Source organism: Pholcus phalangioides, unplaced genomic scaffold (assembly GCF_987345545.1).
Source record: "Pholcus phalangioides strain wild (caught in Gottingen) unplaced genomic scaffold, Ppha-v1.0 ptg000003l_1, whole genome shotgun sequence".
NCBI classification, from domain to species: domain Eukaryota; kingdom Metazoa; phylum Arthropoda; class Arachnida; order Araneae; family Pholcidae; genus Pholcus; species Pholcus phalangioides.
The window spans coordinates 22,081,287-22,106,491 of NW_028301596.1; the positions used below are offsets into that span (position 1 = coordinate 22,081,287).

General features: G+C 38.6%; 1 protein-coding gene across 1 annotated transcript; it reads left to right on the forward strand.

Moving 5' to 3' along the window:
* Window positions 1-297: 297 nt before the first annotated feature.
* On the forward strand, window positions 298-22,979 carry LOC149088290 (BMP and activin membrane-bound inhibitor homolog). The gene is made up of 3 exons (XM_089246449.1): window positions 298-654; window positions 20,617-20,970; window positions 21,530-22,979. Exons 1-3 carry the CDS (start codon window positions 531-533, stop codon window positions 22,027-22,029), a joined length of 978 nt encoding a protein of 325 aa, XP_089102575.1. The 5' UTR covers window positions 298-530; the 3' UTR covers window positions 22,030-22,979.
* Window positions 22,980-25,205: the final 2,226 nt, after the last annotated feature.

The window sequence follows — 25,205 nt, forward strand, 5'->3', positions numbered from 1 at the left end:
CCGTTCTTTGCAAAAGTGATAACAATATCCAGCAAATGATAGCATTATCCGTGATTAAAATAAGCGGCGTCGACTTACGAATTTTGAGTGTGAAAAAATCGTTTTTGTAGTGTTGTTATCATTCGGGATTTCGTTTTCATCCGTCGTTTTAAGAGAAATAATGGGAGCAGAGGGAGCCACAGAGAGCCGTCCATGCACGTTTTGTTTGTGTGTGTGTGTGCTGTGGATATAACACGTCACGTGTCGAGAAAAGTTTACTTCCACGGGAATAGAAGCCGCGGCGATTCGTCGTTGGCGGCTGTTGGCGACTTTCCATTCACGTATTCTTTGGAACAGAGAAATCTTTTGAGCCAGAGTCGAGTTCGGAAGAAAAGCGGGAGATGCAAGTTTTTCGTTTTCATTGGAACAGTTGCACGCGATCCGGTCTGGATGGTGCGGCAAATGTCGTGAGCAAAGGCGATATGGCTCTCGTCTAATTTATTCGCATTTTATTATTTTTTGAATAACGATTGTGTAGTTATCACATATTGATGCAAACGATGTTGTTGTCATCTCCCGTTAATTCCAATTCCAGCGAATATACAGCGTCTTGTTTGTTGTACGTTGTCCTGTTACTCATGTCCTTCTTGCACACGGGAATCTCCAGTGTCAGAGGTAAGTCGGATTCCTTTTTTTTTCTTCTTCTCATCATTTATATGGCACGTGATCATTTTACATCTCTCTTTGGGGCTTTCACCCCTCTTTTTTCCTTCAACACTCTATCAGACTGTAGGTGGGTAATAGAAAAAATATCAATTGTTTGTTTTTATAAGTCGGGCAAAAATCTCCAGTGCCGAGTAGTGAGTCATGTGCCCACCCGGACACGGCCTCAAGTGCGTTAGGGCCTCGTGATAATCGCATCTGGTTAAAATTTTCGAGAAATTCTACTAACGAGAAAGTAAACATTTCTCGCTAGGTAGGGGGCTCAGAAAAAAATCACTTTGCCCCGGGAGCCCAGCTTAAGACGGCCCTGCATGCATGTGGTCATTGACCACGTAATAATTCAATTACACTTCGCGATCTTATCCGCGCGCGATTGAATTGTAGAAATGTAGCGCACTGAACTCGAATGAATCGTGAATGTTTTCGCTGAAAATGGTCAATACCAAAGTCGGTCAGTTTCAGCGGGCGCTTGGTAAGACCAAGGGTTCCTAACTTATAGCGTTCCGGCGAACCCTTTGGGCCAATGACGTGAAGTCGGCGGGCCACATTAAAAAATAATATTCGGAAAATAGCAATGGGAAATCAATGAGTTGATTGTTCACTTATCCAAGATCCAGAAACCTCTTGAATTCTTTCAAAGGACCCTTCTTCCCAGCCCCGGGTAAAAAAAAGACTTTATATCTGCAATTCTATTAAATGCTTTTAAGAATATCGTGAAATACTCTGCGCAATTGGAAATTAGTAATTACATAAATATCGATATTGTTTGACTGTAAATATGAAAAACATTCAGGCCGTAACGTGGCGGGGAAGTAAAGCTATTACCCCCCCCCCCCCACCATAAGCCAATCAGATGTAGAAATATTGTATGTAATACTTATATATTAATCCCGAGTTAGATATATTAATCACTTACAGATTAACTGAAAGTCAGGAAATTTTTTTGCATTTTTGTCAGGGAAAACACAGGAAAAATTTTGCATATTGATCAGAGGAAGTCACGAAAATCTTTACAATTGAGTGAAGGAAATTTTTCAGTTTTGGTCCGGGAAATGATCAAGCAGATTACGCGGGGAGCGTAATTTTTTTTTTATATTTCTTTTAACAAGAGGATCTCGTTCTTCAATGTCACGTATTTATGAGAGTGTCCACTGGTGTGGATTGGCAATCCTAATTACTGCCTTAAACTTAATTACCTAATATATTTCCAGCAAGTCAATCAGAATTGGATTGTAAACGCGTTCAGTGTTCTGATAATAATAACAATGTCTCTGCTCGGTTTTACTCCTGCAGCAGCTGGTAGTCCATAAAGTAGTCTCTTATGACATTTTGATTCGTTTCACGGAAAGCGAGCAGCAGCTTTAACATTTGCTGTATGTGTAGGTTACTGTGTACCTTCCTCCACTTGCATCTGCTGTGAATTTGCACGGTGTTTGTAATGCCGCTGCCCATTTTCTACGTCAATCCGGACGTTATTATTACGAAGGTGGATCGGAGACGGTCTGAAATGACTGAAGGCCTCTCTCTCTTCGTCTAATGGGAAGCTAATTATTCCTTCCGCAAATGCCTTAATAATGCCGGCATCACTTTGGTGGCAACTTGACAATGCCCTCATGCCATTAGAGGAGTCACTGAGGAAAATAACCCGGATTTCCTACTGGATATAGATCCTGGAATCCGACGTTCATAATACAGATTGGAATTGAATTGCACTACTTAAATTCACTTATACAGAAGAAGTCCGTTGTAGCGGGAGTTCACAATCGCGGGAAAAATTGTCGTTATAAAGGACTTATCTTTGTTAGCAAATTTCTATTTTTTTGCTGTTGGGCAATAAATTGTAGCCTCCTTTATCTGCATTATATCGTCTTTATGATTATTTAGCTCTAGTTTTCTTGCGAATGAACAGGCCTCTTAGTCTGCAAATTGGTGTTTGGACTCATAAACAATGTTCTTGTACCTTTTCGCAACTGCGGACCGGTACAAATAGCGGGCAGGCAAAAAATAAATAAGTAGGAGAAATAACTTGAGGACCTGTTGACGGTTAAAACAAAACCAATATAGAGAGACAATACAATTTTTTTTTAAATCCAAAATTGTGTACCGGCGATATCTATATGAATTGATCAAATTGTTTACCGTGAACCGACCGGTAAAAACAAAAACTCGGCCTTATTGCGAACGCTTTTAATTTCCAATTCGCTGTGATAGAATGGTTTTTTGTATCTTTAACATTGATTGTTTGAGAATTACCTTCAAACAATAACGAATTATATCGAGATTCTCGTTATATCGGACTTTGTTACACAATCAGTTTGGGGTGAAATTAACGTTGAAATGGTTTTTTTTGCTAATAAACATTTTTTTTTTTTCCTACAGCGCGGATACGAATTCCGTGCATCCTTTGAGAGAGAGAGAAGTTCCCCCCTGCCCATATCTTTCTATTTACCATTGAACCAAGCCCCTCCAGTTCCTCCTCCTTTCTAAGGAGCAAACGTATAAAAAGAACTTTTTTGGACTCTCAAGTGCCAGCAACTCTCTCCGTCGAAAAAGAAGTACATACGTACTGTAGTGCTTGCTGACGCTTCTCTTTCTTTTGTATGGATTTCTTTTACAAAAGAAAGAGAAGTAGAGATCTCCTGGAGGGGGGGGGGAGCCCTCCCGCTGCATGTTCTCCTTTTCATGTCGGTTTGAGATTCAAGTACAGTAGAAGAAAGAAGGTAGGAAGAACTATTGCTGTTGCTATTCGTGGTTTCCTACGGGCAGGGTCATGCTATGAAAAAGACAACCCTCTGAATAGATGGTCACGAGGAGGGGGCGTCCGTTCCCTTTGTTGCGATCTTTTCTTGGGTCTAGGGTTATCGAAAACAAACAAATGCATGCCGTGCTCTTCTTTTATATCGCTGTTATATGCCAGGAAAAGTACAAAACTCCTATGTCCATCGTCACGGAATCTATTGATTTGAATGACAACTTTGCGTTCGGATAAACAAACATTTACGGCATATTATCCATTAAAAGATGGTATGGGTTTTTCCCTGCAATTCCGAGTCCATGAATAAATTTGAAAAAATTAGCATTAACAGTTTATTACAAAAAATTACCCTAAAGAGTAATTTTTTAAGAGTTACGAAAAATCTCGTAAAAAATTATCCTAAAGCATTTATTTAAAAAAATAAGCTTAAACAACCTCTGATATAACGTCAATAAGCTGCAGCTCTACGGATTTCCTTCATGAATGATATTAATGAACTTCGCTTTTTACGCGAACGAAATTTAACGTCGGATATAACGACATTTTGATTTTAATGTAAATTAATAGAAATTGTGCTCAACATGTTGATGAAAACGGGGTTGTTTTGTGTCTGTCTTGCTCAGTGATAATTATGACGATGAAAACATGATTGATTGCAGGATTTTCGCCATACGAGGTGGGTAGGAGACGGAGCAAGGAGAAGTCGCCGATGAAATTCTTGTTTAAAAAGGGAGAGGGGGGTTCGCAGAAAAATTCTTTATGATAGAGGAGTATGCTTATGACATTCAGGGGGGGGGGGGTATATTACCTTCGTCGAATATATATTTCGCCGGAAAGTTCATGAAAATGGGGAGTTTCAAAAATAAAATTCGGTTGAAATCTCTAAAATAGGGGAATCCACGGATAAAATTGTTCAAAAGTGGGTTCACCAAAAAATTCTTGATAATGGGAGTTTACGGATGAAATTGTTAAAAAAAAAAAAGAGTTCATCGATATAATTATCAAAAAGGGAGTTCGTCGGAAAACAAACCTAAAAATTCTTGATGGGGGGGGGGGGAAAGAGGAGGAGTAGAATCTCTTTGGAAAGCCTTTTGAAAAAAAAAACCGTTTGGTAAAACCTGGTGTATAAAGGATAAACTTGTATATATATACCAGGTATATGATATTTCAAACTAGTACTTAAAATGTTACAAAGGCTGAGACTGTATTCTAGAATAAATAACGGTCCCAAGTCGTAACTAACTAGTCTAATGGTCTACTTTTTTCTTTTTTGTGGTCACAAGTTGATTAAAGATAGCGTTTTTGAGGCTCTTCCTCCTAAAAACGCATTCGACTTGATCCCACTTATAAGTTTTTACCAGACATTGAGAGCACTCAATAAGTATTACTGCCCACGTTTTCATTATCGAAAACTTCAAAGTTACCGCAGGCACATCATATACGCACCGAGTTGAGTTTTTGCTGGTAGAATAGGACGATTCGAAACTCCGCAATCTCTTGGAATCGAATGAGTGACGGCGGTGGAGATTAAACAAACTGAACTGGAAGTTTTTAAAGCGGAACAGAGACGATGTATAAGAATCCGTGAAATGGCGACTTCGAAAATTATTCCCAGCGGCAGAAAATGTCGTGAGGATCAGAAATAATATTTTAAAAAAAAAAGATATATATTTGCTGTTTCGCTCTTGCTCTGAAAAAAAGCGGGTCTTTTCCAACGAATGAAATTTGTCTCTTTCATTGTCGTACGACGCTTATTAGATTAAGTGAACGAATTCGATTTTCTGAGACAACTTAATGAGTCCCAAAACAAAATATTTCAGAGCCAGAAATAAAAAGGCACGTCGTCGTTTCTTTCGAAACAACATTTTCGCAGACTTCATGTCCAGCAGTTTCACTGTCTGAAAATTCCCGGCTCGAGTTTATGCGTGTATAATGTCATTCAATATTCTGAATGGCATTGTACATGCACTATTTAACCGTAAATGCACCTCCTAAACCAGGAGTGTACGGCCCGCCAAAGTAAATTCAATCCGGCCCGTGAAAAGTGTTTCTAAAAAAAGAAAAGTATTAATATAATCCACACATATATATATATATACACAACATGAAGTACAATAGTTTCTGGCCCGCCATTTGTAGCCACGTCCCATATCTGCTCCGTGGACCAAAAAGTTTGTGCGCTTTGTCCTAAGCCATGCATGCTCAACCCATGGCCCCCGGGTCATATATGGCCCACTCAGTCAGATGGCGGCACGAACACGAAACAAGTGCAACTCGACAACATAAATACGTTAGGGCCAAGCATACACTTGGAACACACATTCCGGCATGTGCCGATTCGTTAGAAATTCCGTAGACAAATGTGTACGAGGTGCATGTTCGGTTAAGCAGTAGTAGTCATCTGCTGTAACCCGCGAACTCAACCCTAATTTTGTAAAAATGATCTAAGTGGTGCACTTCCAGATCACTTAAACTACCAGTAGCAACTGTAAAGATCCCTTTAGTGACCCGCGGTGGAGTTTCACATCACTTAAGTGACACGCAGCATATTTACAGATCAATTAAGTGACCTGCGGCACAGTTTCGAAGCACTTGAGCGACCCGCGTCACTTTTTCAAACGAGTGAAGTGACCCGCATTCTTTCTAAAGGTTAAACGCCTTTGTCCTAAACATTCCACTAGGGAAGAATTTATAATGAATTGGTGCATGCCGGAACGGGTGTTCTGAGTGTAGCAACATATTGTATCCGAGAGTAATGTATTGTGAACCTAACGTGAAGTTTGTTTCTTTGGAATGCTTGTTATGTATTCAAGTAGTGCAGGGGCAACTCTACTGGATTCTGAATGTAGCCACACTTTTTCACTGCACATTTCACTTGAAAAAAAGTATTTCTTCGCATCTCTATTTTTTTTTCACAGCTCTCTGGGGCCTGTTCCAACCCCCATAACTGTGATGGCTCCCTTTGTCACTTGCAAACCTCTGCCTTAGAGCAGCAGTTCTAGCCTTTTCTGGATCGCGGAGCCATTTACACTAGCTCCATCGCGGATCCAGTGTATAATTTCGATGACAGAGCCCTGTTTGACTCGAGGAGCTCTTTTTAGTTTTTAATTTATACGGAACCCTTTTAGGCCTCGTTTTTTTATTCATTCATCAAATTTACTGATTTATTTTATTTTCTGCGAGTGGCTCCGCGGAGCACCGGTTGAGAATCGCTTCCTTAGAGGATGTATAGAAGGAGTTTTCGTACTACTTTACCCCGTCCAAAGTTGTTTCACGAAGAACGCTCGAAATGATCAAAACTTCTGCGGTTGATTCCAGAACTATAAAATACTGTAATGTGGAAAAATTTCAGTGAAGAACGAAAGGATAAATTCGGCAGTGATATAGCGTCAATCTCTGGGTCGAGTATAATTCCAATGGTTGCATTGGCCGTCTCTCGACGAGAGCTTTCTTGTTGTTTGGAGTCGATGACTAATGTTTGAAGCAACGGAAATTTGATATTCGTCGTTTTCTTTCTTTCTCCGAAGTTTTTTGCTAGTGAATCACGTGATTAATGATTTCGCCGCCTTGACCCTACACCTTTGTTTGCTACTTCATCATTGGGGGGAACCGTGACTGCCCCACGCTACGTTCGTTATATTCTGTACTGGAGTAAGGAGCGAGAACCAGTTGATAATACAGTGCATAGTTGAGTTCGGAAAAAGCCTCCTTTTGACTCCTTGAAGGAGAAGACAGATGGGGCATATTTTCCCTCTCGCGGGTTTTCGAGGTTAGTACAGAGATACTACAGTGCAGAGCAAGTACAGTGCCAAGGTAGAAGAAACTCCCCCCTAATAGATATATAGCTTTTACCTGTCACTACATTTTTTTATTTTGCTCGTTATTTTTGCTAGTAATTTGCATTCACTTCTGAATTTTTTTCGCCGTTTTTTTTTTTGTTTTTTTTTTTGCTATTCTCTTACTTATTTCGCTTTCTCTAGAATTTATTTTCAGTGATTTCGTGAAAGAAAAGTCGATTCTGTATAGCCTCGATTATCCGACACACTCTGTAAACGGACGTCCGTTTCTTTAGTGATTATGAATTTCTTTCTAAGTGACGAAGCAGACAATATCAAATTCGAACTTCCCACAATTAGGAATCTCTAAAATTAGTCAAACTGCTAATTACAATTTTCCTCGGTGGTGGCTTCGGAAAAGAAGTCGCTAAGTCAAAATTCATCTCGCTTGTCGAATCACGGCCGATTTACGGTACGGGACCGGACTTGGGCAGGTGCGGGCCTAGGATAGGGTGGCCAGTTCATGCGACAAATCCTGATAAAACCGAAATACATAACGCGAATTCACGGATAAAAACCGGGACATCTTAAAAAAAAATTGAGAGAGCAGCATTTTGTAACGTCGAAATGTAAGGCAAATGAATGAAAGTATCTATTGACACTAAAAGCCTGTGCCTTCAACGGTCAAGTTCAGTGCTCTTCGACCTTTTTCTACTTTGCTAAAATCAAGTGCAATTTTTTACGAACAGGCATAAATGAGAGAAATAATTTCCGACCCCCGATGGGGAAAAAAAACATCGGGAGGAAAATTTCTTAACTTTCTAAATAACTTGTTATTTTTCATATTTACACTTTGTTATTATAAATGGGAGAAACCGCTTTATGCTGTCACCTGTTGAAAAAAATTAAAACTAATTGTCATGATTCTTAAAATATAATGGTTATTGGTTTTAAACCGACGTGCGGAATGAAAATGAACAATAAAGCTATAAAACTATAATTTTTTTTATTTTTGCGAGTGCATACCGTGGTGTAAATTTAATTCGCCAAAATACAGGTTACTATATTCTACTGTTATTTACAAAACGTGATTCAGCGGCAAACTGAAAAAGCGTATTAACCGATATTTTAGCGCATAAAATTTACACCGGTGTGCAGCACAAATACAAATAATACATGTTATCACGGAATATTTTGTTTGTTTCTCTGCTGCAGACCGGTTTGAAAGCAACAACCAACTTTCTTAGACAAATAGTTAAGTAATTTTGATTTGATAGATGGCAGCAGAAGTCCCATAACCTTGTGATGGGTTTTTTTTTCTTCCGGGAAGAGAAATACGCACAAATGTTTTAGAATCAATCGTAGAATTTTTATCCGGTCCGCTTTAACTGTATGATATAGGGCCATATAATTTTTTTTAATTTTTTGGAAAAATATATTTTTTTACGTTTTTATGCATACTAAGAGGTGTCTTTTCTCCCGCATCAGAAGAAGTAAATTTCGCTGGAAGTGACGTTTTCCAGAACAACCCAGTTGCAGTTATAATTCCATTTTGAGCGCTTTTGTATTATTTATAATGACCCAGGACCGCACAGAGATTTCTGAATATTAGGATTGTGAAAATACATCAAAATACGTTAACATTTGTTAACATCATGGCTGCCAAAGAAAACATTTATGTAGAATTTCACGCATGTGTATAATAGAAACATTTATATTATCGCGGATGAAAAAAAAAGGAAGTGTTTAATTGCCGATCGGGATCGAAAAAAATACATGCCCGGTCGAAATTTTTACACTCCCCGGACATGTCGGGCAATCGATTCGTCCAGCCCTCGCGGAAGCGCATAAATTCCGGAAATATGGCTTTGTCCTTAGACTCCAATTTAGTCAGGAATTGTTACGCTTTGATTTAATAAGTATTCACAGCACAAAACATATTTGAAGTGTCAATATCAGAGCGTTCCTTTCCCATTTCTTTCTTTTTTTCCATCTTTCGTGTGTCTAAAATCAGCACTTTTTGATTTTTTTCTTTTTCAAAAGACCTGATCTTAACAAATTTTTCCCATCTCATTATAAAAATGACGAAGAGAACTTTATGCGAAGAAGCTGTTAATGTATTCTTAATTTCTATAAAAATCAGTGCACGTGTTTGTAACGCATTTGACGTGATTTATAGAAGTCCACCTCGATAATTACTTTTTTCGAGTCTAATTTTAGCATAAAAGTTTCAGATTGCGTGATAACTGTCTTCCGTTAGCGTGCAATCGTAATAAAAAACGCCATCTTCTTCTTTGAATAGAATCGCTCATACTTATGAAAAATTTGTCGAGACATTAAAAATAATGTTATGGTATCCTTGTTATACACAAGCACCGAAAACCAAGAACGAATTCGACATGTGTTTCGGTCACTAATGATGGCTGCCGAAGATGGATCCCTTTATTCGACATGCGAAAAACTGTTTATACTAATATATAATTGGGTCAGCAGTAAAATCTGAAAAGAAAAAAGTTTTCTATCTCAAAAAAAGAGTCGAAAATCCTTCCCTCTCTCAAGACGCGGATCGATACGAAGGAAAACTTTTTTGGCGCAAAACTTTTGCTACCTGTATTCGACCAGATTGCGCTTCGAATGAACCAAAAATCGTGACCAAGAAAATGCATTTTTATATTCCGAAGAAGCTCCGTTGCCTGCGGATTCTCTCCTTTTTTCCTTTCTATAAGAATTCTTATATCTCTCTGCCCATCTCTTCGATGGATTCGTTGTTGGATCGGCCTCTAGCCGCAGATTCGATTTCTTTTTCTGCTTTTGGAAAGCATAATGAATGTATGTATTGTCGAAAGTTTCCTTCAAATTCTGTAATAACGTTGAATAACCCGAGGTGCGTCGATGTGCAAGTATAAGCAGCTTTTGAATTGGAAAAAAAGACCGACCCCTCCAATTAGAGCCATTCTTTCGACGATGAACGGTTTTCAATTTCGGCATTACTCGTTCACTCTCGCCATGACGAATATTCTACTGATCAACATTTGGTAATTAATGCCGTGAAGAAGATGCGAGTGCACTATCACTAATTAATATTTTTCAGTTCCGTAGTAAATTAGTAGTAGTTGTGACTGATTAGAATTCACGTCTGAAGGAAAAATTCCGCGCTCTTAATATAAGTGATGTGCACATTCCCCGTTTGCCATTTTGAAAGAAGAAGGATTGTAACCTTTTTTTCTGTGTGAAATTAAATTCAAATTTCTTTCAAAATTATCGGATTGTTTTGGAAACACATGTTGACCACTGGTGAAAATTGATCGTTTCGTAACCACCACCTTCACCAGTGAAATATACTTGTAGTCAAACTAAGAGCCCTTTCACATGGAGCGGACGTGGGTCCGGAAGAAGTTTTAATAATTGGAATATACTGAGCCTTTCAGACGAGGCGAAATTCGCCCGCAATTTCGTTCGAAGTGTTCATGAGGGTCCGCACGTGTCAAAACCTAAGTGCGGGCTCCGCATCCGCACGTACAAGTTTTAACAATTAGGTTATTCGGAGCTATTCACACGACGCGGATTCGGGTCGAATTCGTCCGCATCTTTAGCTACTTTTTAAAGATGAATTTTTTTTAATTATTTGCGATAAATACTCTTAAAAACACCTTATGAAGGTCCGTGTTTATCAATATATGATGTACCCACGTACGTTCATCCCTCCGTTTTCTTCTGAGATGAAGGACATATAGCAACTTTAACTGCCTTCTGTCCATACTTTACAATTTATACAATAAAACCTGTCAACAACTGCCACTGACTGGACCAAAATTATAAGCCGTTCATTACGAATATAATTCTAAGATTTTAATTTTTTTCTTTTTAAATATTTAAAATTAAATATTTTTTTATTTTTTAAATTTTTAATCTTTTAATTTTTTAAACTTTAAAAACAATACTAATATTAAACAACGCTATCCCCGTACGACGTTCACTCGGGCCTCGTGTGAAAGGGGCCTTAGTTATAACGACAATTCCGCGAAACTTTGTCGTTATAACCGAGCGGTCATTAAAACTGAGGTTGTCGTTTTCAAAACCTTTTGAGCATGAAAATATAATTAGATGCACTGAAATACTTTTCAGTTAAATATATTTCCCTTAGAGAGATGATGTGCTATTTTCTCGGCCCGTTATACATTGAAAAAAGATTTGTCTGGTTGTTATGCCTTGACTGCTCCTTCGGGAATCGAGAACCCGGGTTGCAGCCTCCCTTAATTAAGTTCGGCGCACTCCATGATGGTGCGCTACTGCAAGCGATGCAGCCTGCAATTTTTCACGGATGGCTTAAAAACCTGAATTCCAGGTTTCTTAACTAATCCGCATCGAGTTGCATCCTGCATCGCTTGCAGCATCGTGTCCCCCTGCCTTAAGGGAGGCTGCAATGTTTCCACTCAGCGCAGCACACTATTAATGCATGTAAAGGAAATAAGGTTGTGTCCCTGAGGTGTGGTAGCGCACTTGCTTGATATGAAAGAGGGCCCAGATTTGATTCCCGGAAGAGACAGCTTTTCTTTCTAAACGTTCATATCGGCATAACAACCACAAAAATCTATTTTTCCAATGTTTTTGTAGTTCCATATATTGTGGAAAAATTTATGCAATTTTAGGGAAAATGATAAATTGAAGTAGGCTTCATCAAGAAATAGGACTTTTTTATGGGGAAAAAAACTAGAAAATACGAGAATGTCCCGTAGACGGGACATACCAATAACCCAGTGGGAGTGTCAAACTTGTAAATATTTTATTTTTGTAATTAGGTAACAGTAGAACAACAGACGAACGTCCCCTTGAGTTCTAGGAATGCGAGGGCGTCGAAAAAGTGTCGTTACATCCGTTCGTGGCGTTTTCTTCAATGTTAGAAGCGAGGGGTTCATTAATATTATTTTCTATTGAATCAATCACTCGGGAGACCACAAATTACACTATGTAACACGATATTTGTCCTCGATTAGCAGACCCCATTTCCCAATGACTTACGACTGAAAAAGACCGAATACAACAATTTTATGCTTCAAACTTTGTTTTTGTGGTTAGGAGATCGATATTTGTGGGAATTGGTAATTGTTTACCATTGGCTCATTGGCATGGGCGGAGATACTCCCAACGTCAAAAAGGGAGTGGGAAGATCTAATGTATATGTTGTGTAGGAATTGACATCATCATCATCGTGCCCCCCCCCCAGCAATAATGACCTTGCCCCCCCCCCCAGACTTCCGAGTCTATCTCCGCCTATGCTCATTGGGTGAGTGAACTATTGAAAGTGACAGAAAAAGAAATTTTCTCACTGTAATAATAACTGTAAATAAGTTTTAGAATATAAGGTCACGTATCTCTGGACGTTTAACAGAAAACAAAATTTGAGTCGAAATAAAATTTTAAATTAAAAAGTAATGGGACTTTTTCCCATCTTTATTCGCATATACACTTCCTCTTCACGTTTTAGTTCCCCAAAAGAAATCGCCATAATATTTCCGAGTCGAGAATTTTTTTGTGAAGGTGCTGATTTAGATAAGCACCCATTCCATCTTTGAATTTTTCGCGAATTTTTCAAAGAATGTGGAATACTGCGATTGCTGTAAGCAACGTGGAATGCGAAGAACTTGATAAAAACGTCAAAGACCGAGATATACGTTTAGAATATATTTGTTTCCATGCTGAACGGTAATCGTTGGAACAAAAACCATCTTAAGCTTGTGGAAAAACAAAAATCTGTACGAAAATGGAATTACCAATGTATCCCCCAAATGGCACATCACATCCTCCACGCTCATCTCGGAAAAATTAAAAGAAAGCATGGGTGCTTGCCCAAAAGAGCATTTCGCCAAAGAATTCTCGACTTGGAGCACAAGTACATGGCCGTGCACATAGTGAGGCGACCAAAAGGTATGTTTGTTTTCACCTCGATCGGCTGATTTTCACTATCTGCTGACTGATGTGTTTCTCCCCTTTTTTTCCTCTCCCTCTTCTGCGTAGCATCATCATCATCATCATCACGCCCTTACATTTCAGAAAGCCTCCTGTCATTTTCTCTATTCTCTTCCTCTTTTAATATGTGCGGACACTCATCTCTTCCCTTACTCTATGTATTTTTTCTTCCTACTCGTACCTCTTCGCTCCACTATGAGCGTAACCTCATAAGGATAAGTACATCGAAATATCATGGCAACTATTTTTGGGAGCTAAAACGTGAAGATGAAGTTCACGTGGGAATAAAGATAGAAATATTCCATTATATTTTTTTAAATGTAAAATTTTGTTTCAACTCAAATTTTGTTTTCCGTCAAACGTCCGTGACGTTACATTTCAAAACTTATTTACAGTTTTTAAGATTATTACAGTGCAATTTTTTTTTTTTTTTTCATTTTCAATGTCCCAATAAGCCAATGGTAAATGACTAATTCACAGAAACATTGAGTTCAACCTCACCACACAAAGTTTGAGGGGGGGAGCAATCATTTTCGTGGTTATTCAGGCCAAATAAACACAGAAATAAAAATTTTTAACAACGTAAGCAAAAAAGCCTATTGATTCTAAACACGATTGATTCTAAAACATTTATGCGTATATAATTTCTCTTCGACACAAAAATATTAAAAAAATACATCGCAAGAATATTGAACTTGTGCTGCCACCTATCAAATCAAAATTAAAGTATCTGTCGTAATTGTTTAGGAAAGTTAGTTGTTAGTTTCAAATCGGTCTGCAGCATAGAAACGAACGAAATATTCTATGATATCAGATATTATTTGTTTTTGTGCTGCACACCAGTGTAAATTTTATGCGCTAAAATATCAGTTGACATGTTTTTATGTTCCCCGTTGTGAAAAAATGTAGTAACCGATATTTTTTTAGCCCATAAATCGAGCGCAAAAAATAAAAAACTACAGTTTCATACCTTATGTTTGAATTCCATATAATTTCATTCATTCCCCAAATTTTACACGTGAAAACCTTAACCCTTATCTCTCAACTGATATGAAGAGAAACCCCAGCTTTTTCTTCCGCTCATCACCTCCTTGTATGTGAACAGAAGGGACTCCAATGTGGTGATTCTGGTAGCAGTATAGAAAGTTTTTTTTGTTACATAGTTTTGACACTATAGCCGAGGCGTCGTTATAACCGAGTTTTTCTTACTGTAATTCGTTGTTTGCAAAAGTTCTATTTCGGTCTCTATCAGTTTTTTTCTTTTCTTTTCTTGATAACTATACTATTAAGAAACTCTTAAAAATCTCTCTCCTCCCACGCAAAACATTTTATTTCTTTTAATAATGTTTCGCTTTCTAACTATAATAATGTCATGTACACAGAAAATTTCTCGCTTTAAATTATTGCTAATTATTGCAAGGAATCGCTTAATTGAACAATACTTGGATAGAAATTTTTTCATCGATTAATTATCTCACCGTACGTACGATTTAAGATCGAGAACCCGGTACGAAATTAGAAATGTATTGCGTTCCAGAAGCGGAATGTCCTCCGATATCGTTGCCTTGAATACAAGACACGAACTGATTAAGTTTAATCCTTAAACTTATTAATTGGAGGTGCAATAAAATTTTTATTTTATATCGTTGCTGGTTTTAATATTGCCTTTCCTGTGTTTGAGATTAGTAAAAGTTATCGGAAATGGATCGGATCGCTGTTGAATTCGAGATGTATTTCAAATTGCAGCGTCTGCTGAATTCAGATGAGAATGGAGATTATATATGTAGCGTCATATATATATATATATACCGGGGAATCTCTAGTGTTTCGTGATAAGTTCGATACGATTTAATTGTTCTTAGTTGGATCGAACCGGGACGAAGAAGATGGCGAATAATTGAAGACATGTAGGAGTTGCATTTGCATCATTCCATCTTTCGGGATTCAGTCATAACAGAACAAAGAAATTGAATAAGAACTAATGAATAAGAACTAATCAAACTCAAAGAAGAAAATAGGCATTCATAGTTAATGGGAAAAGTGAATCCCTTTCAGTGGTTCCCGATATTTCTTGCCCCAAATGCCCCTTGAAAAATTGTTAATATGGCTTGCGTACTCCCTGTTGTAGGCAGTATCAACGAATTTAGGATAGGGCAATCTCAACAGCATCATGGACCCTCAAGATTGGGCCCATGATGGTGGTGAACCGCCGCCCTTTAGGGGTGTGTGACAGGTGCGATTGCACCGGGCCCCGCGTTTTGGGGGCCGCATTTACGGCAACATTAATTTCTTTCATAAATTCTATAAATTTGCATTTCCATTTAGAAAAAAAATAATTATGGAAATATTTCTTTCATAAATTCTGAATTTTAATCAATTCTGAAACTATTTCTTTTATTTATTAGAACTTTTCACCAATTTCAACTTTTTCAGAATTGGTAAAGGGAGTAATAATAGAATAAATTAATCAAAATTGTGATTAATGAAAGTCTTCAATTATTTGTGACCCTTAATCAGGGTCTTAACTAGGTTTTTGTTTTCCGCCTCACAGGCAAACATGATTTAGCCGCCCGGGGAAAGCGTTTTGCCGCCTCCCACAACTTTAAAATTCGATAATTTTATAATGGTGTTTTTTTCTCACCTAAAATTGCCACCCGGAGCAGTTGCCTCCTCCGCTCCGCTCTAGTTCCGGCCGCGCCCGTATTCGCCTTGGGGTCCCGCTCACTCTTCTGTTAAGACGCAACTGTACATTACGATAAGCCATTATGTATCTGAATGATCCCTCGTAGAATTTTAATTTCTTAAATCATAGTTGGTGGGGCCCCGCGGGCTTCGTGAAAAGTTTCAATTTGGCCCGCGGTGAGTGAAAGGTTTTTTTGAAGACCCAGTCCCTACTCCGTTGTGATCCCCAACTAGAATTCGATATGACCATTTTTGGAAAAACATTACCCTGAACCAACCGCAAACGAAAATTGCTAAATTTAAATAAAACCAAAATACTGGAGATTTAAATTTCCATATCACAAAATAGGAGTTTTTGCGATAACAATATTGAGATCTTAAGATTTTTGTTTTTGAATAATTCAAAAGTATTCAGAGAGCCCAGAAGATATGTATTTCCTGCCTCGTCCATTACGAGCGGATCATCCAGATTAAAAATCGATGACGTTCGAGGATGATCCATGGGAACGTTTCCTGATTCCCATCGAAATCGACCGAGATCATCTCTCGTGGGTTGAAGAGTTTTCACTTGGAATGTATATTTAAATAGGGGAGAGATGGAAACTTTAAGCAGCTTATTATCATCATCGTTATCTCGGCCATTTCCAACAAGGACAGCATTGACCAAAATCGAATGCTCTTCCCTTGTTTGGAGACATTTTATTGAGAGAAAAGCTTCAATGTTTGCTTTACGTAGATATTCGTTTTTCGTTATGCTCTTCATTTTTCTGGAATTCAGGACGCAGACAGGATTTATACTTTTTCCTTCTCGTGGATTTCCCGTTCGTGAGGATTTCTATCGTCGTATCTAATCCTCTCTGCTGCGATGGCACTACGTGGTGAGGACTTACCTTTTTCCTACATTCGTCCCAATTTGATTTTTCTTTCAGAACACGAGCTGTTTTTAAGGGGGAAATAACACTTCCATACTGAAAATAAACACTTGAGAGACACAAAACCCTGTCAGTGTTTTTCTTTTTCATCGCAACACTTGAGAGAAGATTTAGAGAACAGTGGGTTTTTTTTTATATTTTTGCTCTTACTACCATTAGTGTTTCAAGCCAAGTGTTATGGTTAAATGGAAGAAATTGAGTCCGGTGGATTAGCAGTTGTTCTGAGTATTAGAAATCTCATAATGCGTGTCACACAATCCAGTTGTATTCTCTGCTCATCTAATGAAATCGGCACATGTTTTGATTCGGTCATAGACACGACAGCCTTAAGACTCTCGTAAAATAATAATAATAATAATAATTCTAAGGAAAGCGAGGGTAACATGGCCATGCTAAGCTTGCATGATTTTTGTTGAGGCATGTTCGATAAGAACAGATAATGCTAAAAACTATCCTGAAATATTGTTAAAAGAAAAAAATAATAATCTATATGGTATATCTTGTCGGAAAATATAAAAAATTGTTTTTCAAAGAGTCTGTCTCTTGGACATGTTCTCAACTAGTGAAGGTAATATGGTCAATGCAGTCCTCAACAAGCGTTTTCACGAGAACTTGTTGATTTGAAAAGTTATTCAATTGAGTATTATTCAATTAACTGAAAATTAAAAGCATAAAGAAATATACTTCCTCTCTCCAGAAAATAAATTTCGTAGGGTGTGCAATAATGTTTTTTAGTGGAACTACGATATGTTTTTAGTCTGTCTATTTCTGAATATTATGGACACCGTTCGTAAGTTGTAATTTTTTTAAGGGGATTAAGCGGCACATTTTGAACAGAAGAGACATTTTCTTCTTTGGTCACGTGAAATTTCTGACAAAACATTTGGTACTCGCGCATGCGCAGTGAATGCAGTATACCTGGCCATAAAACCAACCAGTCAAATATTCTAAAGACAGAATTTTTTAACAGAATTCAAATTAAAATGAATGTAGATGAAAAAGCATTAAAAAAAAAACTCCACAGTTCATGATTAACATTAACCCCCGATCACAAATTTTACGGGGGGGGGGGGGGTGTGAGCCTTCCCCCAATAATTAATGAATAAATGAATATGCAATGCAACGCACCATCCCCGCTCCTACATAAGAGCTTGAATCCCGCATATACGGGCCAACTAGCAACTTTCAGCCCCCCTCAATGTTTTCTTCATTTTGGCGCAAATCAATGTAATTGATCGCAGATCAATCGAAAGTTCTTACTGAAGAAGGTTCTTACTTAAGGAAAGAAAGCGTATGCGAAAACAATTTTTTTCCTCCTACTGCTCGGGATTCATCATGACTGATGCTCAAAACTGCGAAAAGAAAAGAAAAAAATGCAATTAAAAATTTTTTTGGGGGGGGGGGGTGGAACAAGAGAGACGCTTTTCCCTCTTGCAACAAGACCCCCAGAAATTTCATCTTTCTATTGTATAATTATTAGACTGAACAATTCGAATCGTGTCCCATAATGGTGAAATAAATTGAAATGCCTTAAGAAATGGAAGAGTAGCGAATATACAGTATATTTTTCCGGCCCGATTCTATTGATATCACTTGTGGCGCTGCTTGTCTCGCGCAATTTTTATATTTTTATTGTTTTTTATGCCACTCACTAGATAGATAGATGCATCAAGACATTAAATTTATGTCTCCGGCACAGATCTGGATCTGACCTCAACCAATAATCCCATCGTCGCTATTTTAGTTTAGAGCCGATAGTAGATGGTTTGCAATTGATCAGCCTTTTTTTCTAGCACGACTCCGCAATCTCGTAGTAGGATCGCATCAGGTGCAATCATCAGATATCACGAAACAATCGAAGTATCGATGATGTTTTTGATGGACGTTGCCGAATTCTTGATCCAATCTGCGTTTCTTGTGTATATATGCAAATGCTCATGTAATTTTGCGTTTGCTGTAATGTCCCGTTTTTCTACCCGTATTTCAAAGATTGAACGATTCTACGATTACATACATAACGAGGAAGTACATAAAACACGAATTCGATCGAATTGATGAAATTTTCATGAAAATATTCGTGTAATAATCCGTTTTCAGTCGCAGGTGTTCTAATTTTTTTTAAACAAAGAGGAAAAAGTAATTTGGCAATCTAAGAAACATTCAATCTACTTTATGTGCAAATTTTTTGCCGGCGATATGCTCAAGAAGAACCTCTTAGAAGATGGAATATATACAAATTATACAACCATACCCTTAATTCGGGCTTTCTAGCTTTGCCATTTCGTGAACTGCCCTCGTGAATTTCTAGAATGCTCTAATTTTTTGAAACGGATGTATGTTTTTCTATTTCTGTGTGATGTTCTCAATTTTTTGAAAAACATTGTTTTCCGTCTGAAACATCGTCTTGCAGGATCATAAAATTTCTTCTGTCTCTCGGTGCTGCCATCTTTGGGCAGAGCAGCGCGTAATAGTTGCTGTCTTTTGTGATTTTATCGATTGCGTGTCCTTCATTTCATTCAGTTCCACGCATTGAATGGAGGAATGACTGAACCGCACACACACGCGCGACACTTACTTATAACGTCAGAAATTGCTTCTTGTTTGAGTGTGCGTGGAATCTTCACGTCGTCGATGTAAAATGGCAGTTGAAAAAAAAAATGAAACTCGCGAAACATTTCCTTTTTTTTTCGAAGTACTTTTAACATTCGTCTTTGGGATTGTTTTCAATGCAAAATTCTACAGCCCCAACCATTCATCAGAAAGATAAGAAACTTGCGAAAAGTCTTGATGGAAAGAATTTGCGAAATCCTCGTCAAAGACTGAAGACGCCCACAAAAAGAGAGAGCTTCTAGTATCTTTTTTTTTTTGGTAAAAGAGCTTCATCGGCAAAGCACTTTCCTCTGTTCAACTAGCCATCATATTCGTTAGTGAAGAAATGAGAACGGAAACGCGCTTCTGGGCTTAAGATGTTTATCTACCCTTGTATGAAGTCTTACCATGTTTCGAATATGGACCCCATGCTTACAAAAATGAACAAATACTCTATCATTTTCATTAATAAATGACCTCCGATGATGTGAATGTTCAAACTGACTTCTTTTTCTTCTCCATCGAGTTCTATAGCTAGAGCTTCTAGAAACGCCGGGCTGTCTCATCCGCCATATTTGAGTAAAAAGCGGGACGTCAGTACTATCACTGTAGCCAATAACGGTTCCCTATCCTACTCTTTTTTCAACGATTTCCGAGACATCAATTGCACCTCCAAACTCATTCTTTGCTCAAAGATGGACAACGAGTCCGTTTTCCTCCGTAGGCACCTTAGTTAGGGCTGTAGAGAGCCCAGAAAGCAGTGATTTTATAGACCCTATATATTTGATCCAATTTAATTTCCAAAAGATATTTATTCACATTATCTAATGATGCATAGTCGATTTTGTCGTCGGAACTTCTTTCATTCATAACCAACCACTGTAGTAGTCTCCAGAAAGTTTTTCCCGTTCGAGGCACTTTTGAGATGAAATTTAAATATCTCACAGCACCTTAAATTGCCGTGACTCAGTGTTTGAGAATTATGGATCGATTGCTGTCTTAAAACATACAAATCCCCCAGAACAGGACCCTCGGATACCCCTGACCGGTATCCCAGAATTCATACTAACGCTGTAAACTAGAATTTCTCAACACATCGATGCTTAGCTGGTCCTATTAAATATTTCTATATTTTCTATTGTTGTGTTTTTTTAACAATGAATACCATTTAATTTGTAATTGCGCTAAATGTATCTCATTCTGTTGTACGCAGCTGACGTGCGCTGTTACTGTAACCTGCCCGCCTGCGTTTCCTCGGGTTACATGTGCAAGTCGTCTCTGGGAGTTTGCGTGTCCGATCACTTCGGGTACGAGACCGACGAGAGCCTGGCCTCGGACTACATCAGCAGTAGCAGGCACGCCTGTCTCGAAATGGTGCAAACGAAACAGGTGGTGTTGAGGGCAGCTTCCCTGGAATGTTCGCCAAAGGAAGAAGTCTCTTCGATGAAGACCTCCTCGGTGCCAGTCAGGACTTGCTGCCGCGAGGACATGTGCAACTATGCGCGCACCAACATAGCCCAGCATCACAGCAGTCCGATCCATAGGCTCAATCAAAGCTACATGACTGGTGAGCAAACTCTCAACCTAGTGTTTCCGGGAAAAACGACGAGATTTATCGAAAATTCACCGCCATGCAATTTACCGATAGAAAATTTCATCGACGGAAAATTGCTGGGAAAATTCATCGACAACAGCTTGTCACCAGTGAGTGATTATCCGAGTGCTTGAACAAGTGGGTCAAACAGCTAATGACTAAATGAGTCACCGAGTGAGTGATTGGGCTTATGAGTGACTCCTTTTACTTGTCCGCTCACTGACTCGATAATTTTCTCTCCTGATCATTAACCAGCTCATTTGTTCATCCGCTAATTCACTCGTTCATTTGTTTATCTGCTCACTAACTCCCTGACTCACTTGATTGCTCACTCACCAGTTTATCCACTCACTGACTCTCACTTTGTCAATTCATTGTTTGTCGGTGACTTTTCGTAGTGATGAATTGTCATGTCGGTGAATTGTTGGTGAATTTTCCGCTCACACGCAACGACTTAAAAGTAGTTTTTTTTACTACAAAGTTGGACATTCGCCAACCTGGCTAAATACATCTCTCTTTTTTTTCATTGCAGGTTATTTTTCGAACGACGATTACCTGTTCGTCCACGGCGGCGTTCCACCCAGTGGCAAATTACCGCGGTCCAACAAGCAAAACGACGTGTGGTTCAAAGCGGCCGTCATAGCTGTCCCCATCACCGGAGGTTTCATACTGATACTTCTGATCGTGATGGCGGCCAGGATGCTGAAGGAGGATCGCAAACGACTGCCGACGCATCACCGGTCGCCGGAAACCGTTCGGCAACCCGTAGACACGAGGATCGTGTACGGAGAGGGATCGCAGCCGCACAGGCTGGTCCTCGTCCCCAAATCCATCAGCAGTGCCACAATCACCATCCATCCACCAATCAGCAAAGACTTCGCAGCAGCATCCGTCTCTTCGTTCGACAACGCGACGGAACGCCATCACCACTATTATCCGAATTCGCTGTACAGGAACGGCTCCATCGCGTTGTCGACCGACACCTCGTGCTCGGACTCGTCCAAGGACAAGTACTTCGTTTTCGACGTGTAAGCTCTTCATACTCATCATTGCTATGCATTTCCTCCCGTTAATTCATCCCCGTCAAAGGGCAGCCAAATATCTTCCTCACACACAAGCATTAGGCCCCGCCGATATTTACGCGGCCTGATACCTTTGAATCGGGTCTGGATCATAATGTCGATAAGCCGACACGGTTAAAGTCCAGACGAGGTCGAAATCGCGACGTTACAAAATCATGTATTTAACGGACAACAGGATGTTGCAACGCAGAGTTTATAATAAATTAAGATTATGATCAATCATTATTAAATAAATTTTAAAAATTTAATTTTTCTACGTATAAGCTGCATTTCCCCCTCTTTCAGAATCTCCATTTTTCGCAGGAAGGGGGCGCGATTAATTAAATTTTTCAAATATATTTGATTGCAATTTTGGTCTGCCCCTCTTGCCATTAGAAATGTAAAATACCGCTGTTTTCGTTGAAAATCGTTTTGCTTTTATTTAATTTGTCATAAATTAACGCAACATCCTGTTGTCCGTTGAATACATAATTTTCTAGAAATTTATTTTGTAACGTCGGAATTTTTGACCGTGTCGGGGAATTTCGTCTTTCGGGATTATGACCGCTTTGTGAACGACGTTTTCAGAGCTATGATGAACTTTTTTGGAATATATATAAAAGAAGAACGGGCAAATATATATATAGTATATATAAATAGTGAATTTCAGTAATTTATGAAACACGTGGCTTAGTGCAATACGAACAGGAAGAAGCGATGGAGAAAGAACAAATCCGAAGAAAAGTTAGATTGGACTTTGATACTTCTCTCCGGTTCGTGTAAATAGAAATGTATTTTGTGTAAATATGTATACCATAATAATTGCGCATCAATTATGCGCAGGCCACAAATGATAATCGAGCTTCTCATTTTTTAAAACCGAAAAATCATTTCAAAGCAAACGAATAAATCTTGAGCGAATCATTTCCTTTGTGGTCTCTTTTTTCAAGTTCTTTTATTAAGCCGCAACCTTGTTGTAATCCTCTGGACTGTAAGAGTAGGTGTTTCAGCAGCAAATCCATTGCCCGAAGTGCATTTTTTGACCACGTGTCCTACGTGGGCATATAAAAAAATTATTTTTTTTTTGCAACGACAGTGCAAGTGCCCGTACACACGCGTGAAATTCCGCTGAAATGCTTTCTTTGGCAGCCATGATCCCGACACAACGTATTTTGCTTTATTTTTTACTGCCCTAATATTTAGCAGCCCGCTGTGATCATGGGCCCTCATATACTGCAAGTGGGCTCATAAGCTGGAATCTTTACTGGTCTTTCTAGGAAATTTCTCTGGTAGTTTTAACTTTTCAGAAAACTTAACTCTTCCGGTAAGAAAAATTATAGGATGTATCTTAGACTAGGGTGGTCAGACGTCCCGTTTTACCAATAAATGCACTGTTGTTCCGGTTTTTTTTTTTCTCCGTAAATCAAAGATTCAACGAAATCAAATTATTTTTAAGAAAAAAAATGGAGAAGGTGGTGAATATTGGTGAGTGGGCGATACGCTTTCTCGTACCTATAATTTTTGTATGGAAGCGAAATGCACCTAAATATTTTTCTTGAACGCTGGGGCCCCTGCTGTCACCTATTGGATGAAAACTCGATGCTATAATTCTTCAAATAAAATGGTTGTTGATTTCAAAACTATGTGCAGCATGAAAATGAACAACATGTGGTATGAAAGTATAATTTTTTATGCTGCATACCTGCGCGAATTTTACGTGCCAAAATATTGGTTACCATTTGCAGCAACGTTTGTTACCGGAATTGCTCTTGCGGAAAACTCAAACTTAGTGACCAACGGTGGTTGATGATAGATGACTCTCGTGGAGCATAGAATTGATACCGGGGTATGTGCCGCGTAAAAATAAAATAATTAATTATGGTTTCACATGCTAATGTTCGTTTTTATGCTACTCGTGGTGTAAAACCAACAACCATTTTATTTTAAGAATTATAATAGATAGTTTTGAGTTCATTTAATAGGTGACAGCGGCGGGGGGGGGGGGGTCCTAGCTTAACGTAGTTTCTAGTATTTATAGCAGGTCGGCTGAAGTTGGTTTTCTGTGGTTCCCAACTTCAAGGTGCGAATGCGAGTCGATGTCCCCTTTAAAAAGTCTCGCCACAGAGAGCAGCAGACCCACAAACAGTACAAATGTAATTCAATCATAACACATCACTCACTTCACTTCGGAAATATAGATATGGTGGCACTGAAAAATCATAACACTCGAACTGTTAGGTATACACGCAGTTATACTTCCGGCACAACTCACTAGGTAGTAAATCGCCCATAGATGGTGATAGACCTGAGTTGTGCTCGGTTTGAAAGAAAGTATTTATAACAACGAACTATATAATTGTGAAATATAATCATTAAGAAGGTCAGGAAATTTTCCCCCTTACATTCTCATGAAACGTTTTACTTAATTTCAGTGGCCCACAACGAGAAAAAGATTGAACTAAACCATGCAAGGCGTTTAGTGCCAATAGTTAATTTTATCTATCGCCTCGCAATTTGACATCATATAATGCCCTCTAAAAATCCTTTTTTTTTAAGATATCCTGGTTTTCATCAGTGAATTTGTGCCCTGTCCCGTTTTTTCAGTCGCATGATCTGGTCACTATCTTAGGCTTGCGCCTGTCCAAGTCCAGTCTCGTACCGCAAATTGGCTGTGATTCTATAAGTGAGGTCAATATTTCTTGTAGTATGGTGACTTGTTTCCCGACGCCAACAGCTCGAAAAGTTATTAGCAATTTCACTAATTTTTAGATGAAAAAATTGGTGAATAAATTTTTAAGTTTTCGTATTTCTTTCAAAATTTTGATTTAGAAACAAAAATCGCTTTCGATATTTTTATGGAGATAATTTTTTTTTTTTAAATTTGATTTTTAAGTAAATCCAGAGAGTGATAATTTTTTCAGGCATGTGAAATATTTATCCGGTCATCTATGATTCTAAGCCACGTGTCCGACAGGGCGTGTACGCTTTTTGAGATTTGTCCAGCAAGAAGCAATGCCGTCTTAACGCATGAGGCCCAACCTCAATTGCAGAAGGCGCCTCATGAGATAATGAAATATGGTGGTTATTTTTCTTGCGAGTAAGCGTATTAGTGGTAAATAGGCACAGTAGAAAGAGGTAGACAATCCC

What these genes read in the sequence shown, in the direction of transcription:
- LOC149088290 (XM_089246449.1), top strand. Translation starts at nt 531, where the DNA reads ATGCAAACGATGTTGTTGTCATCTCCCGTTAATTCCAATTCCAGCGAA. An exon ending in GGGAATCTCCAGTGTCAGAG is followed by an intron (nt 655 to 20,616) that starts GTAAGTCGGATT and finishes TGTTGTACGCAG; the next exon opens with CTGACGTGCGCTGTTACTGT. An exon ending in CAATCAAAGCTACATGACTG is followed by an intron (nt 20,971 to 21,529) that starts GTGAGCAAACTC and finishes TTTTCATTGCAG; the next exon opens with GTTATTTTTCGAACGACGAT.